The following is a 17177-nucleotide window of genomic DNA, read 5'->3' as shown; positions in this document are numbered from 1 at the left end:
AATATAACCCCAGTAGCACAGACATTGAGAGAAACAATTAATAAATGGGACCTCTGAAAACTGAGAAGCTTCTGTAAAGCAAAGAACATGGTCAACAAGATAAAATGACAGCCTACAGAATGGGAAAAGATCTTCACCAACCCCACATCTGACAGAGGTCTCATCTCCAAAATATACAAAGAACTCAAGAAATTGGTCATCAAGAGAACAAATAATCCAATAAAAATTGGGGTACAGACCTAAACAGAGAACTCTCATCAGAAGAATCTAAAGTGGCTGAAAGTCACTTAAGGAAATGCTCAACATCCTTAGTCATCAGAGAAATGCAAATCAAAACAACTCTGAGATTCCATCTTACACCTGTAAGAATGGCCAAGATCAAAAACACTGATGACAACTTATGCTGAAGAGGTTGTGGGGTAAAGGGAACACTCCTCCATTGCTGGTGGGAGTGCAAGCTGGTACAGCCGCTTTGGATGTCAGTGTGGTGATTTCTCAGAAAATTAGAAACAACCTTTCTCAAGACCTAGTAATACCACTTTTAGGTATATGCCCAAAGGATGCTCAACTGTGCCACAAGGACATGTGCTCAGCTATGTTCATAGCAGCATTGTTTGTCATAGCCAGAACCTGGAAACAGCCCAAATGCCCCTCGACTGAAGAATGAATAAGGAAAATGTGGTTCATTTACACAATGGAGTACTACACAACAGAAAAAAAATAATGACACTTTGAAATCTGCAGGCAAATAGATGGATGTAGAAAACTTCATAGTGAGTGAGGTAATACAGACCCAGAAAGGCAAATATCATATGTACTCACTCATAAGTGGCTTTTAGACATAAAGCAAAGAAAAACCAACCTACAATTCACAATCCCAGAGAACCGAGACAACAATGAGGACCCTAAGAGAGACATGCATGGATCTAATCTTGTATGAAAAAGTAGAAAAAGGAAAGCTCTCCTGAGCAAATTGGGAGCGTGAGGATCATGGGAGAGGGTAGAAGGGGATGGAGGAGGAAGGGAGGGGAGCAGAGAAAAATATATAGCTCAATAAAAACAATTGAAAGCAAAGAGGAAGGGGGTGTACTCAGAAGGTCAGAAAGAAAAAGGGAATGGGAGTGGAGGGAGTGAGGGTCAAAGTGCAATGATAGGTAGGTATGAAATACCCCAGAACAAAAAATTCATATTATAAAAAACCAAAACCAAAACAAAACAAAAACATGACACACCAAAATTAACCAGAAAAAAAAAAGAATTTGTCTCCCAGTCAAAAGTGGCTGACGGAGGACACACGACTCCATCTGCCCCCAGGACTCACCGCCTCTGACTTAACCTCAAGCTCCCAGAGCTTAAGTGACAGCTTTGTCCTGAAGATGTGATTTACGTATTGACACACACAAAGGCCCCCGAGGAAGACCAGGCACAGCACGCTCACCTGCCAGCAGCTTGGTAGCTGTGAGGTTGTGTGTGCTGGTGGCAATGGCAGGGACCCACTCTCTTCTAGAAACTTCGCTGGGGTGTTAGCATGCTCAAACTGGTCCCTGACTCAACATGGGCCTTCTGAGCACTGGGATGGCTAACCTTCAAGTCAACTCAACTGAACTTGAAATCACCATGGAAACACCTCTCTGGGAGTGACTGCAAGGATGGTTCCAGAAAGAGTCCACTGAGAGGACCCGTCCCAAGGGCTGGGATCCTGACTGCATAGAAGGAAAGTGCTTGCTGACTGTGGACACAGCGTGACCAGCTGTCTCACACTCCTGCCACCGTGCCCTCCCTGCCGTCACAGACTGTGTCCTCAAAGAAAGTTCTTCTTTCCTTAAGTCCCCTTTGTCAGATAGTGTCTCACAGTCCTGAGGCAATGACGAAGAGAGGCACCATTAAGTGTCAGGGCCACTCCCAGGTGTCTGGACCGGTGCTGGGGACAGGTGGCTTCATATTTTTGCGAAGAGGGCACCAAGAAGTGAACAGTCATTTGGGAGTGACTGGGTGTTAAGGGGGTCAGGGAGTGGGACTTTAGAGACCATGGCCCCCATCTCAGAGCCAGAGAAAGTTCACTAGAGAAAGTCCTGGGGTGGAAATGAGTCTGACAGGGTTGAAGAAGAGCAAAGGGCCAGAGGGCTGCAGGGAGAAGGAAGAGGGAGGCAGGCACAACAGCAGGGGGGAGGGAGGCAGGGGCTCCATGTGTGTGGCGCCACGCATAGGCCCTGGTGCGGAATATACAGGGTGTCTAGCGTGTGCTCTGCAGCAGGTGGCCTGAGATGTATTGCTACGGCTTCTGGGGAATCCACGTGTCTGGGCCCACCGATGCTTCAGCCAGGGACCCTCAGTCTTGGTGGACCCCACTGCAGCCTGGTGAAGGCCCTGGGCAGGGTCCAGAAACCACAGGGTATCACAAGCATCCTGGTGGTTCCTGGGCCAGATTATGCCGCCTGGGGACAGAGGCTGGGGTGAGGGGCATCTGGTAGACAAAGGCCCGACTGAATGGAAGCCCTGGCTGGCTGCCCAGTACTGGCCTCCCAGCATGCACCGTGGCCTTGCATCCCAGTCTTGGGGCCGTGCCCCTCTACCAATCCCCCAGCCTGGAGAAGCCTCTGGGGTACTGGGTCTCCAGCCCCAGGGCCAGGCTGCGCCCAGTTACTGTAGCAAAAGATGCTTTAGCCACTGAATTGTGCAGCCCGAGCCTCCCCGCTACCGTCCACTGGCCTTTTCTCTAATGTCCAATCCAAATAGTCAACCACTCCGGCCATGTCCCAAGTACTGTCTCATTTATAACACCATGTGACAACTCTAGCAGGTGGCTGCCCTGTCGTTCCCATTCTATAAATAAGGAAACTGAGACCCAGAAGACTTAGCAACTTAACTAACACCACACACAAGAAAGTCCATGATTCTAATGGAGACAGTCTGCTCCCACTGCATGGCCTGACCTTCCAAACCTGTACAACATACTACTTCCTCCAGGAAGTCTTCCCAGATATACCATGAGTCTTAGTTAGGGTTTGCTATTGCTGTGAAGAGGCACCATGACCATGGCAACTCTTATAAAGAAAACATTTATTTGAGTGTGGCTCGCTTACAGTTTCAGAGGTTTGGTTCATTATGATCATGAAGGGGAGCATGAGGTGTATGGGCAGACATGGTGCTGGGGCTGAGAGTTCTACATATGGCAGGCCACAGGGCACAGGAAGTTGACTGACTGTCACTCTATGTGAAGCTTAAGAGACCTCAAAGCTCCTCCCTATGGTGGCAACACTTCTTCCAATAAGGCCACACCTCCCAATAGTGCCACTCCCTTTGGGGGCCGTTTTCGTTCCAAACACCACACCATGTAAGAAGGCTTTTCAGCCTTCCTTAGCTCAGAGACACCCTGAGCTGGCAATGGTTTTGAATGCCTGAGGTGGAGCGAATTCTCAAGTACTCGGCCTGGACTCTCCTGTATGCCCCCTTCCCTTGGCTGAGCAAACAGGATGAGCAATTGGCTTCTTCTGTCTTTGTCTCCTGCCTGTAAAATGGGGACAGGAACAGAGACTGTCCCTTCGCTTGTTCCCTGGAGCTGCAGTTGGAGACTGGTCACACCTTTTAGCTCCAGACTCTATTCAACAGCAGGTCCAGAATGCCACGTCTCCTGGGTCCACAGTGGCCCACTGATCCTGGGTGGCAGCCCTCACTCTTCCACAGCCCAGTTCCTCCTGAGCCCACAGCCTCCTTCTTCCCTGGCTCCTCCCTTGCCATAGTGGCCCCTCCTCTCTTCCTCCAGTGCCCACAGCAGCTTCTTCAGGCTTTCACCTCACAGCCCCTAGTCCTCTCAAACCAGCAGCCTCCTCCTCCCCTTCTCAGCCCCCCTACTCCTCCTAGCCTGTTATCCTCCCTCCTCCTCTAGCGCCTGCCCCCAAGTCACCCCAGTTCTCACCTCACAGCCTTTGGCCATGGCAAAGCCACCTCCCAGGAGAAGGATGATATTCCAGGGCACTGTCTCCTGGGCTTTCTTCCAGCTCAGCAGAGGCACAGTCTCTGAGTTGGGAGCTAGGTAGAGAAAGGGACCTGGTCTCATTCAGGGTTGCTTGGCTGTGGGGAGGGAGGGTAGCCCTGAAGCCTCATCTCTGTGGCAAGTCAGGCCGCTTCTAACATTCGCTTTGGGGCTGTAGGGAGAAATCCCAGCCCTCACTACTCTGGACCCAGACTCTCCACATGCTGGACACTGTTTAAATGTCTCACCAGCCTTTCTGGCCAAGGTCTATTTTTTTCCTCATTTGCAAGAGAAAAGGCTTTTCTCTGTGGCTGAATGTGGGGAGTGTGAACCCAGAAGTAGCTTGGCTCTTGGTTCTGAATACCCATTCTCTAAGAAGAGAGTGGGTCTCTGTCCAGCTCCTGTGTCCCAGACTACAGCCCAGGAGGGCCAGGAACTGCAAGCCCAGGGTCTGTGGGGACTGTGGACCCAGAAGTGGTAGATTTGGCCTTTTGGTTTAGAATGCCCTTTCTCACAAACAAAGGGCAAAAAGAGGAAGGAAACTGAGAAAAATAAACTGCAGGGTCCGTGAGCCATGGCACTGTGGGGTGGGTACTGTTTCCTGGAAAGTGGCACCAGCAGCAGTGGCTACAGTGGGGCAGATGGACAGCAGACACCTGGTCCTGGGGCTGGAGGGAGGTGGGCTGGGCTCTGCAGGCCCGGCCTGGAAAGGCAGGTGACAGCCGGATTTAGGACACCAAGTTAGCATCCCTGTCATAAACTGGGTGCCTTGAGCCAGTGACTCCACTTCTCTGAGCCTTGATTTCCTCATCTCTGAGATGGGATGCCAACCCTTCCTTCCAGGACTTAGGAGTGTGAGGGGCTCAGCCCACAGCAAGCCCTAGACCTTCGTCTGACAATACATCCCACATGTCCACCATGGGCTTAATGCTTTTCCTGATGTCACATCCACAGAAAATGTATGGAGGCCAGCTCTCTCCTCAGAGAAGAGACATTCCCCAGGGAAGACAGATAATAAATAAATGCACATCAAAGATGGAAAATACCAAATAAGTAATAAAATAGAGAGATTAGAAGGAGGTATTCCCAATGGTGCATTCGGGGAGGGATTTTCTGGGGAGGTGGTATTTGGGCAGAGCTCTGAATGATGCAGCTGAGTAAGCCAGGCTGGCATTTGGAGGAAGAGCTGGTTGGACAGGGAGGAAACAAGATCTAACCTTGTCACCATCACCATCACCATCACCCTCACCATCACCATCATCCTCACCATCGGCACCATCGCCGTCGTCCTCACCACCAGCATCATCACCATCGTCCTCACCACCAGCATCATCACCATCGTCCTCACCACCAGCATCATCACCATTGTCCTCACCACCAGCATCATCACCACCGTCCTCATCATCAGCACCATCATCAATGCCGTCACCATCACCAACATCATCACCAGCACCAGCACCAACATCATCACCAGCACCATCACCAACATCATCACCAACACCATCACCATCATCCTCAACATCGGCACCATCACCATCATCCCCACCACTGGCACCATCACCATCATCCCCACCATGAGCACCATCACCATCATCTACTATCAACTACAGCGCAGAGCCCAATTACCGAGGTCCTGGGCCAATACTGACTGGTTATTAAAGAGAGACCTGTAAGTGCCCCTGAGACCGTGAAGGGAAGGCAGTCGGTGTGGTACCCATGTACTCTGGGTTCTATAGCTCATCTCTTTTTAACTAGGTCTATGATCTTTGTCAGGTGACTTCTTCTCATGGAAACTCAGTGGCTCCTTGCCAAGACTCCATGGAGATCCTACTCAAAGCATGGAGATCCACTACAAAACATTGCCTCAGTCACATCTGTGCAAGCCACCTGGTAACCCAAGGATGGCCATGCGTGGAGTCCCCAGCCTGGCCACACACTCATTCCAAAATCTCAGGCTGACAGCCCTCTTCAGAGGGAACATGGTAACTCCATGGACCTGACTGATCATAGCAAGTGATTTCATGCTCCTGTTGGCCCCACGTGTTGACTTTGCAATTTGAATTATATGGCAATACCTAAAACTAGGGACATTTCATGCAGAAATCTGGATTCTTGGCTCCTTAGAAAATCAGATGGAAACCAGTTCAGTTTTGGTGACAAGCAGCGAAAACAGGGACATTTTCCCCCAAAAGTGGAATTGTAGGTGTGAGTGTGTACAGACCTTGATGTTCCTAGGGCTGGAGGTCCAGCTTGATGGGCTTTAGAATTACCATGCCAACAACCTTTGTGTATGTCTGTCAAGGTGTTTACAGAGAAGTTTAACTAAAGAAGGAAGACCTTTAGTGGGCGGTGCCATCCCATGTAAGGCCCACCCTGAATGTGGGCGGTGCCACCCCATGGGGTGGGGTTCAAGATTGAATATAAAGGCTCCAGCTGTGACCATCTTACCTTTGAAGTCAAACCACCACCTGAGTGATGGCTTTTGGGATGGAAAGAAAAACAGGATGATAACAATCGCCACACCAGTGACAGCATCTGAAACAAACCTGCAGGGAGAAGACAACAGCATGTGACTCTGGCTCCTGCCAGGCCATGGACTGGCAGACTTGTAAGCGAGGACCTGCAGATGGGGAGAGGCCTGTGGAACCACCAACCTGTGTAGTGCCCAGGTGGGATGCAGCTACCCAGGTAGGCCCAAGCTGTTGTAGAATATTAATTGAAGATGTATTGCATTTGTTTATGCTGGGGACTTTGTATTTTAATGATACAAAGATGTATTGCATTCTTTTATATTGCATTTGTTTAACTCTGTGAAGCTGTGCTACTTTGCCTGTCTAAAACATCTCATTGGTCTAATATAGAGCTGAACGGCCAATAGCCAGGCAGGAGAAAGGGTGGGTAGGCGGGGCTGCCAGGCAGAGAGAACAAGTAGGAGGGGAAAGGTGGGAAGAGGAGATAGGGAGCAAAAGGAGAAAGAGAGGGGGACTCCAGGGGCCAGGTACCCAGCTACACAGTCAGCAATGGAATAAGAAAGAAAGATATGCAGAAATGAAGAAGGGGAGACGCTCAGGGTAAAAGACAGACAGGATAATTGAAGTTAGGAAAAGCAGGCAGGAAACAAGTCAAACTAAGGTTGGGCATTTGTAAGTAAAAAAAAAAATGTCTTCATGTGTGATTATTTGGGAGTTGGGTGTCAGCCCCCTTCAAAGAGATAAAAGAAAGAGAAAGAAAGAAAGAAAGAAAGAAAGAAAGAAAGAAAGGAAGGAAGGAAGGAAGGAAGGAAGGAAAGAAAGAGAAAGAGAGAGAGAGAGAAAGAAAGAAAGAAAGAAAGAAAGAAAGAAAGAAAGAAAAAAGAAAGACAAGCCAACACCAAGCCATTACCCAGGATGTCCTAGGGTATTTTGCTGCTGTCAGACAAAAGCTTGCCCTCCTGACCTAGAATAGGGACTTTCTAAAGAGGGAAATTTGAGAGGCACAGGATATTGGGGTCCATAGAACACATATAAATCACCTAAACTTGGGCCCTAAGGACCATCCTGCAGATGTGTGTCTAGCTTCTGCTTGGTTCCTCCTGGCACAGGCAGCGAACCAGCCTGTGACCACTGTCCACGCCAGCCAAGTCCAGGCCCACCAGCCTCGCAGCTCTTCCACACCCGGCTTCCACACTTTTAAGGACTCATGCTATGTCTTTGTGGAAACTTGGTAGACACAAGGCCTTTGAGGCAGGTTTTGGGTGGTTCATGAAGCAAAAAATGACCCACTTAAGGCCAGACCATGGTCTGTGGAGAGAATGGGCCTTAAACCCTGATTTTCCCGGCTCTTAGTTCAAAGAAGCCCAGAGTCCGTTGCTAACTCTTGCAGCTCACACCAAACAAGAGCATATAAAATTGCCATGAAGATGGGGTGGGGGGCAAGGCCAATCGCCCATCACAGATGGAGCACTCTTCTGCCACCATCATGGGGATGAGCCTTGTGAGGACGATGGGGACACGGAAGTACTGAGATGATAATCCGTGGGGTTACCCAGTGGAGGGGAGGTGACTGAGATAATCCGTGAGGTTACCCTGTGGAGGGGAGATGGCTGAGATAATCCGTGGGGCGACCCTGTGGGGGGAGATGGCAGCACATTTCCCGCTCTTACAGGTGGCCACTTCTCCACCCAGCTACTGTTCTTGTAGACATTTAGCTTCAAGAAATAGTCAAGCTTTTACACACCTACCCTCCAATACCTGCCTGCTACGCTCAGGGAAAGGCCCGTGCTTAACATACCGAGAAGGGCCTTGGAGACCGGTGCTTCTCCACCCTCCCCTCACCGTGGCTGTCCTTCCTTCCCACCAGCTCCTACAGTTGAGTCTGTTCATGCTTCAGCCTCAGAAGTCTTGAGTGCTTTCCAGAGCGAGTCACAGTCAATGCCCCTCTGCATCGTTTCTCCGTGCTGCTCACTCACTTTCTCTGTACCCAGTCCAAGCTGCAGGTCCTTGACTGTCCACACCTGCTCTAGTCTGTGCCCAGAGCCGATGTCCCATGCTCAGTGTGTGACATAGGAGAGTGAGGAGCAAACGGCACACTGAGTCACGTAGCTCGTAAAGGCTGAGCTAGGGTTCGAACCCAGTTTTGTCTGAGTGCTCGTCACCTGAGAATCCAGAGTTATCCACAGAACCTCTTCTGGGAGGTACTGCCCCTTCAGCTCCACACGGTCCATCGCAGAATCCCCACCCCCCCACCGAGCCCTGCCTTGTGGGTCTGCAGAATCTCACCCAGGGTTGAAGAGGCTGGCCCAGCCAGGAATGAACTTCGGGTCCCGGGAGAAGAGGAGGATGGCAAACGCACAGAACAAGACAAAGACGGCCTGTTCAGCAAACCTGCGGTGCAGAGACGGAAGCATGCTCAGCATCCTGGGCTCAGACTGGAGGTGAGAAGGGCAACTCCCTCTCGGGGAATCCCAGAAGGAGAGAGGGTGCCCCAGGGTGGAAGCAGTTCACAGCTGCCCAGGGTCCCCAAAGGCTTCTATTGTTAAGGGGAATTGGTCAAGTTCTTACAGACAGAAAAAAAGAAAAAGAAAGATAGAAAAGCAGAAAAAGGGGGACAAGCCAGGAGTGATGGAGCACACTTTTATTGCAGGCACTCAGAAGGCAGAGCCAAGTGGATCTTTTTGAGTTCAAGGTCAGCCTTGACTTATAGAAAGCTCCAGGATAGACAGAACTGTATAATAGAGAGATCCTGTCTAAAAATAAAAATATAGGGTCGGGGGGACAGAGAAACAGTCATGCAAACATACTGACAAGCACGCACAGGAAGTGACAGATACTCCAAGAGGAGCATCCACAGGGAGAGGCATGGCCAGACACAGGAAGGGGGTGCACAGAGCTGAAAAGTCAGACTCCCCAAGTCTGGAAGAAGCGGCTAGCAGTGTGTTTAGCTCACAGACTGAGAAGTGGAGTCTTAAGGCACATAGGAAATAATGACCAGACCACTCTTTGAATTTGAGCTTGCTGAAGCCTACATACTTTCATAACATGGGAAACACATTAAACAGGCACACAGCTCTGGGAGGCAGCATCAGAGAGCCCATGTACTAGAAGGAGAAAAGTATCTTAGAGAAGACAGGGAAGAAGTCCAGCCAAAACCAGCCTGAGCTGAATGGTCCCGAAGGTATCTGCCCCAGCACCAGGGCAAGGCCTTGAGGTAATGCCCCAGAAACCTCAAAGGCCAGCTCACTCACACCCTGACACTCGCTCATACTTGGTGGGCCCCAGGTTCTGGAACTCTTCTCGGATCACGGCTCGAGCTTTGTCCTCAGCTTCGGCTCTGATCTCAGTCTTCTTCTTCCTCCAGCCCCTGGGAAGAACGGCAAACTTAGGAGGTGTGACAGGAGACGGGATTACGTTACTCTTGAAATTTTCATTTTTTTGTTTATTCACTTATGCATTTATGGGAGCCTGGCATACACGTGGAGGGGAGGTCAGAGGGCAACTTGCAGGAGTCAGTTCCTTCCTACTGTGTGGGTTCCGGGGATTGAACTCAGGCTGGCAGCCTTTACCTGCCAAACCATCTTGATGATCAAGGGTTTACCTTCTTAATCACCTCCCCTGTCCCCAACCAGCTGCAGCAGCCCTGTCTGAAGACCGTGACAGCCTGATGCTTGGCCTCCTGGCCTCTGTCTTTCCTTCCTAGAATGTATGTTTCAGCCGGCCTTTCAGACATGTGAAATGGAATTGGCTATGTTCTTGGGCTTTAAATCCTTGCACGAGTCAAACACACACATGGATGAACCAAAAGTCAATGGAACAAAACAGAAATCGACTCCACCGCAAGTGAGAGCTCAGGCCGGGGTGAGGACAACGTCTCAGACTGGCATGGAGAGGAGGGCCATTCAATCACCGTGCTGGATGCGGACCTCGGTGGATTGAGAGTCCAGAATTTGTTTTCAGCTCTAGAACTGGGTGATACTTCATGCCATGAAGTATTTATTTGTTTTTTATTTTTGTCTAGGTTCTCCCTACATGATGCTTCCTATTGTGACCCTGACAGGATTTAGGATCACCTTTGGCCATGCCTGTGAGAAACTGTCCTGGTTAGGCTAACTGAGGTGGGAAGCCACATCCCTGGGGCAGGGAAGCCTGAACTGCATAAAACTGGAAGGAAGCTGCTCAGAAACAGTCCTCTCTCCCTGCCGACTGACTGTGGATATGATGTCACCCGCTGCTCTCACGGCTCCCTGTCTTGACCTCCCTGCTGTGGTGAACGGTTCCCTGGAACTGTGAGCTGAAATGAACTCTCCCTTAAGTTGCTTTCACTAGGGCAGTCGGAGGACGCTGGCACTGAGAAGTGGGGCCTCCGTTGTGATAAACCTGACCATGCAGCTCTTGGGCCTTTGGAACTGGTTTATGGGAAGAACGGGGAAGCGCTTTGGAGCGTTGGGCTAGAAAAGCCTTCGAAAGCTGGAAGATGAGCTTGGCGGGCCCATTCTGGTGAGAACTTGGAGGACAAGAATGCAAACAGAAATGTAGCTGGGTTCAGGGCTGGGGGGGATCAGAGACTCCGTCAGCCCCTGGAAAGGGGTTGTCTGAATGATATTTCAGCCAGAAGATGGATTGGCAGGTGCTGGACTAATGCGTTCAGCAGAGGAGGTTTCAGGGCAGGAGAATGTGCAGTCCTGAGAAGCAGCTCTAATTGGGAATAAGGTCATCACCGTGGTAGAAAGTCTAAGCCAGGGAGTGTCCACTGCTCCGTCAGAGGGCCAGCACACAGGGGACAGAACTAAGAGCTGGGAAGGTGGCAGAGTTCAGAATTGCACAGAGTGAGATTGGGACCCAAGCCATGGGCTAAGTCTGGCTGTGTTTTCCTGGTTGAGCTGGCTCTCAGCCTGGGCTTCTGCCGTCAGATCTTTCGAAAGTGTCCGAGGCCAGGAGCATCCTGTGGGCACCTCTCTCTGTTCAAAGTGTTTACACCTCAGCTCCGAAATGGATCCTATTGGTCCCACTCCACAGACGAGCCAGTCAAGGCTTGGAGATGAGGGGAGGTCACTAGGTTGGAGAATAACTGTGCCACGCCCGCCACCCTCCAGCTCAGCTCTTGCACAATTCCTCCCTGACGACTCTAACCTACATCCGCACAGTACCTGGCTCACACTTCCGTAGTCTTTCCCTCTAAATAGACTCACCACTTTCATTAAAGAAATGGGTTACAGTCACTTGTGGTCCCACACACATCATTCCAGCACTGAGCAGGTGAGGACAGGAGGAGGGCTACATAGTGAGACAAGGGGAAGAAGTATAGCCCAGGGACAGAGTATTTGTCACATTCATAAACAGAAAATAAGAGTCACTGTCAAGGGGTAGGGGAGATGGCTCAGCTGGTGAAGTTCTTGCCCTGTCAGCAGAAGGACCTGGGTCTGATCCCCAGAACCCATGTCACAAAGCTGAGCATGGTACAGCATGCCTCTAATTCCCCAGCACCAAGATGTAGAGACTGGGTTTGCTGGCCAATCAGTCTACACTATTTAGTGAGTTCCAGGCCAGTGAGAGATCCTATAAAAAACATAAAACAAACACCAAGGGTAGGGTGGAATGGAGGTACCAACACCCAGAGGCGTAGGCAGGTGGATCTCTGTGAGTTCAAGGCCAGCCTGGTCTACAGAGCAAGTACCAGGACAGGCTCCAAAGCCACACAGAGAAACTCTGTTTCAAAACAAACAAAAAGAATGACACCTGAGGTCTTCAGGGTCTCAATATGTGTGAAAATGCATGTACCCCAAACATGCAAATATACACTCAGAGATACACACATGGTGAAACACACACACACACACACACACACACAGAGAGAGAGAGAGAGAGAGAGAGAGCCATTGTCATAAGCAGAAAGAAACTGTAAAGATGAACATGAGAGCAGCGCACAGGATTACATCTTGGTTCGACATCATCACTGGTCCAAGCCATCCTGGAAACCAGGGTCACCTTTCCTTTGTTCAAAGGTCAACAGGTGGGGCCCAGCAGGGAGGCTTGGGCTTTTCCGTCCTCCCTCTAGAAGAAGGTCCCTCATACCTCCAGCTCATTCCACCGTAGAGGAAGGAGATCCAGAGCCAGCCAACCAGAAGGAACAGCAGCATGAGAGGGAAGGCGAAGATGAACCAGGAGCCGAAGTTCACCACATCGCACTGTGGAAAGAAACTGGCAAACAAGGAAAAGCAAGGGTGGCCGTCAGATGGGACCATCAGTGCTAGGCTGGAGGCCTCAGGGGTCAGGGCAGAGTGAAGGATCCTGGGAGGACTGGAGGAGAGGACTCCTCCCCCTTCCTCCTGTGGAGGGTCTGGTTCTGACTCAGTGGAACCTCAGTGCCCTGTGCGCCTGGGGGGGGGGGGGGCAGACAGTGAAGTGGGCAGGTTGCACTATGGCAAACTCAAGACAGCATGCCCAGCCAAATCTGAGCTTCGCTTGTTTTTATGCCTTGTTTAAATGCTGACTTTTCTCTCAAATATTTCTTGTAACTCTAACAGGGAACACACCACATCCTGGGTAGGACTGGGGGGCACACATCTTTAAACCCAACACCCAGGAGGCAGAGGTGGGCAGTTATCTGTGAGCTCCTGCCAAGTCAGAGCTATACAGTGAGACCTTGTCACAAACAAAAATGAAAAACAAACAAACAAAAAATATGGTACTAAATTGGATAGGAAAAAATGTTATAAAATGCTTTAGATAAAAGAATATGGACACATAGCTACCAACAGCCAGTTATGAATAAATAAACAAGACAGAACAAAATATGAGTAGCTATTGTCTGACAAATAAACAAAAATATCGATAAACTGAAGGGTGAGACCCTGAGAGGATTTCATCCTTAGTTTTCTTTATCTGATTTCTATAATAAAAAAGTACACCTTATAGTCAGGCATATTAGCTAAGAAAGAGCATATTAGTTAAGAAATATATTAACATATCAGCAGATATGGGGCAAGTTGCATAAATTCCTATTATCAAAATAATACTAAAAGGAAAGTGATCAAAATGTCCATAATTGATTAAGTATAATACCCCAGATAGGATTATTTCTAGTTTTTAGAATGTATATTTTTGTAACATTTTAAGATAAAAATCAATCTATAAAAGTGCACAAACAATATGATAAAAACAGCATTAAATGGCAACCTATAGTATGGATATACTCAGAAAAGACTAGAAGGAAGTCTGCTGTCAGTGGGATTGAAGGTATTTCAAGTTTTAAATTTTTCTGTATTTTCTGGAAGTTTATAGTGTGCATGTTTCATTTTGTCACCAGAATAAACCCATAAAATGTGTTTGTGCAAAGAGCAGCTAGCACAGCATAGCCATTCTAGTCTCCCAGGTTCCTGTGGGGCTCAGTGAGCCTGAGAGACTCCCCTGTCTCAGCCTCCCAGTGCCAGGATGACAGGTGTGCACCACATCCGGAATTTGACCTGATGCTGAGGCTCTAACTTGGGTCCTCATGCTGGGCCAACCCCGGCGACCTTTTACAAAACCCTCTCTGTGCTTCCTGCTTCCTGAAGGTCCACGTATTTTACTAAAGTCAGCATGACCGGTGGTTCAACATGAGGAAGCCCCATAGCCCTCCCTGCTTTCTTTTTTCAGGCTGGAGCCCAGACCTGCTCATGTGTCACAGAAGAAAGCCCTAGATATCATCCATCCCCTTCTTATTCCTCGCTGCCCAATTCAGGCCCTGACTACAACCCAGAGCCCATGATTACCTGTCTGTCTCTAAGGAGGGGCTCCATAGACCCACCCCCAATATCAAGCAACCAATGGGAAAGCAAGAACCAAGAACTGGAAGGCTAAGCCCAGATTACCCTAGACCCAAAGCAGGACCATCGGGCAGATGGAAGGATGCCAAGAGTTTGTGCATGTCAGTGGACTAAAGGCGTGTGCTCGGAATCCTGGGGTCTGAAAATTAGAATCTTGAAACAGCTTTACAAACCAGAGCCTAGGCTAACAGAGTGAAGCCAAGCACTGTGGAGCCCTTCTCTCCTGTTCTCAAGTGTGGGACCAGCCACAAGTTGGTGTCTAGAGACCCTATCTGCTGGTAGAGGGACTCTCCAACAAGGACCGGCTCAGAGCTGGAAGCCTCCTCCTGGCTCACTCTTGCTTTGGGCCAATGCCTCCTGCTGGGAACTAAGTTTTATATTCTGTCCATCCCACCATGGTCTTTCAGGGTGTCTCTGTCTTCTTGAGAAGATGAACGCTGGGATTTGTATGCTATGCTTGTGACTCCCTCCCCTACCCCACTCTTTTCAAAAACCGTTTGTTTATTTGTTTTTGAGACGATGTCTTGCTAGTGTCCAACTTGTGAACTACAGTGATCCTCCAGCCTCAGTCTCCTGGGGCGACTCCAACTGCTCTCCCTGGTCTTGCTGGTTCCTGAGACTCCCAAGAGCACTCACACCTCAGAGCCTCCGTTCTTTTGGCTTCCAGAGCCCTCATACTCTCACTCTGGGGCTCTTTTCCGACTTCGTCTCAGCAAACAAATGTCCCTGACGGACAGGGACCCCGTCTTGTTGTTCCTGTACTTCCACCCACTCCATTTTATTTCTACGCCATACATAGCACACAACAATTTGCTTTTTGTCTTTTGTGCTTCTGTGACAGGGACTCAAGTAGCCCGGGCTGACCTCAAACTCTTTGAGGATGACCTTCAACCTCTGACCCTCTCGTCTCTAACTCCTGAATAGAAGACAAGGCGTGCCACCCAGCATTCATTTGCTCTCTGCCCATTGCCTGTCTTTTTCCCACAAGACAGTCACTGGATCGCCATCCTTGGCTGGGAAATAAGTAAGGGGAGGAAGAGAAGGATGACCTTTGGCCCACAGGGGACACTGTATCTAACTGTGTGTGTGTGTGTGTGTGTGTGTGTGTGTGTGTGTGTGTGTGTGTGTGTATGCATATGTGTGCTTGTGGAGGCTGATGTCAATACTGAGTGTCCTGATCAATCACTCCCCACCTTACTTTTTGAGGTGGGAACTCTCAATGAACTTGGAGTTCACTGACTCAAGTACACTGGCTGACCAGTGAACCCCCAGGGACCTGCCTCTACCTCCCCAGGGCTCAATTACAGGCATGTTCCACCACACCTCGCTTTTAAATAGGTTCTGGGGATCCAAACTCAGGTCCTCACGCTTGTACAGCCAATGCTTTGCCCGCTGAGCCATCTCCCCAGCCTGGCACTTACCTCTTGAGCTGGCCAAGCAGGATGAGGTTGGGGGCTGTGCCTGTGAGCGTGGCAGTGCCCCCGATACTGGCTGAGTAGGGAATGGAGATGAGGAAACCCTTCCAGATGTTTCTGCGGTATTCCTCCTCCTTGGAGTCATCGGGCAGTTCCGGTGGGGTCTCTGCCTCCACAGGGTGGCCTCTGTGGGAATGGACCCAGAGAGAGGCAATTCAGAGCAGTCAGAAGCTCTGGCCCCAGAGGGAGTCAGCCACCTGACACTCTGCTTTCTGCTTCAGGATTCTTTCTAAAGTCAGAACCGCCATGGACCCTGCAAACCTTCAGCTCAGATACTCTGCCCAAGGAATTTACCCCAAGGAAACAATGAGATCAGCGTCCCAGTTGGTAGCAGGGTGAACTACAACATTAAATACCCTTTTACCCAAAAGCAACTAAGTGTCCATCTAAGGGGAATTAGCTACATGCTGAGTCTCCTTCTGGGTGGGGACACCTACACGGCTGTTAAAATGTGTCCTTTCAGGGCCAGTGAGATGACTCAGCAGGTAAAAAGACCCCTGGAATTTACATGGCAGAAGGAGAGATCTGACTCCTGCAAGGTGTGTTCTGGCCTCCACACACGTGAGTGGGCATGCATACTTGTGCATACATAGTCACAAACTCAGACAAAATTAAATTTTAAGAATGTGATTAAATGGGCGACTTGAGAGGCATCTGGTAAGAGAAGAGTCTGGATCAGGAATCACACCAGCAGTAGCTGACATCACCGCCCAGGCTTTCGTTGTAAAAATATTCATGTAATACTGTGTCTTGTGAATATGCAGTATTCTAGTCTCCAGTGGAGTACACACTCTGCTTTCATTTCCTTCCTTGGGAATGGAATTATGGTGTTCCCCCATTTTTATTTCTTCCTTGAATTTTCTGTGTCGTTTTCCTTGTATACTTTGGGGAAAGAATGAAACAAAGTTACTAATTGTTTCTTTGAGAGACTGAGGAAACCAGAGGTGGCATGGCCTACGATTCCAGGACTCTGGAGGTTGAGGCAGGAGGATCTTGAGTTTGAGGTCCACTTGGGCCACACAGTGAGAACACCCGTCTCAAAATCAGAGACCTGGATTTGCCTGGAGTGGTTCACCAGTTAGCCCTAGGGGTTTTCTTGTCTCCACTCCCCAGTTCTGGGGTGATGGGTGTGCACTGCAATGTCTGACTTTTGTTTACTTGGATTCTGGGCGTTTAAACTCAGATCCTTAAACTTGTGTGAGAAGCACTTTACAGACAGAGCTACCTCCCACCCTTAGGGGCTGCTACAGAGTGCTTATATGTGGCTAGAACTAGGAACTGTACGTAAAGGGTCTGAGGTGGGGGGGGGGGGGTTACAACTAAAGCAATCAGTTCACCACAAACACGTGTCTCAAGACATATTGCTGTTTTCAGTTATTCCTCAATAAGTCAGGAAAAGAAAAAAGGAATAAAGATTTTAAAAAGAAATTGAAGAAATTGTATGGTTCAA

General features: G+C 49.4%; 1 protein-coding gene across 5 annotated transcripts in view; it reads right to left on the bottom strand.

Annotated features, from left to right (window-relative positions):
- Slc13a3 (solute carrier family 13 member 3) overlaps window positions 1–17177 on the bottom strand; it is a 60874-nt gene that overhangs the window by 10610 nt on the left and 33087 nt on the right. For 3 of the 5 annotated variants that reach the window (XM_087911007.1, XM_087911010.1, XM_087911009.1), the window contains exons 5-10: window positions 15674–15853; window positions 12520–12645; window positions 9716–9811; window positions 8731–8835; window positions 6422–6519; window positions 3917–4029 (exon numbers count right to left, since the gene is read on the bottom strand). In XM_087911007.1, the coding sequence (XP_087767133.1) occupies window positions 3917–4029; window positions 6422–6519; window positions 8731–8835; window positions 9716–9811; window positions 12520–12645; window positions 15674–15853 (718 nt within the window). The remainder of the gene's footprint in view (window positions 1–3916; window positions 4030–6421; window positions 6520–8730; window positions 8836–9715; window positions 9812–12519; window positions 12646–15673; window positions 15854–17177) is intronic. The other 2 variants (XM_087911008.1, XM_087911011.1) reach the window with 1 other exon arrangement.

This window comes from Myodes glareolus, chromosome 10 (genome assembly GCF_982192425.1).
Source record: "Myodes glareolus chromosome 10, mMyoGla1.1, whole genome shotgun sequence".
Lineage (NCBI taxonomy): Eukaryota > Metazoa > Chordata > Mammalia > Rodentia > Cricetidae > Myodes > Myodes glareolus.
Note: the sequence above shows the minus strand (reverse complement) of the source record. Positions and strands in the feature narration are given on the sequence as shown.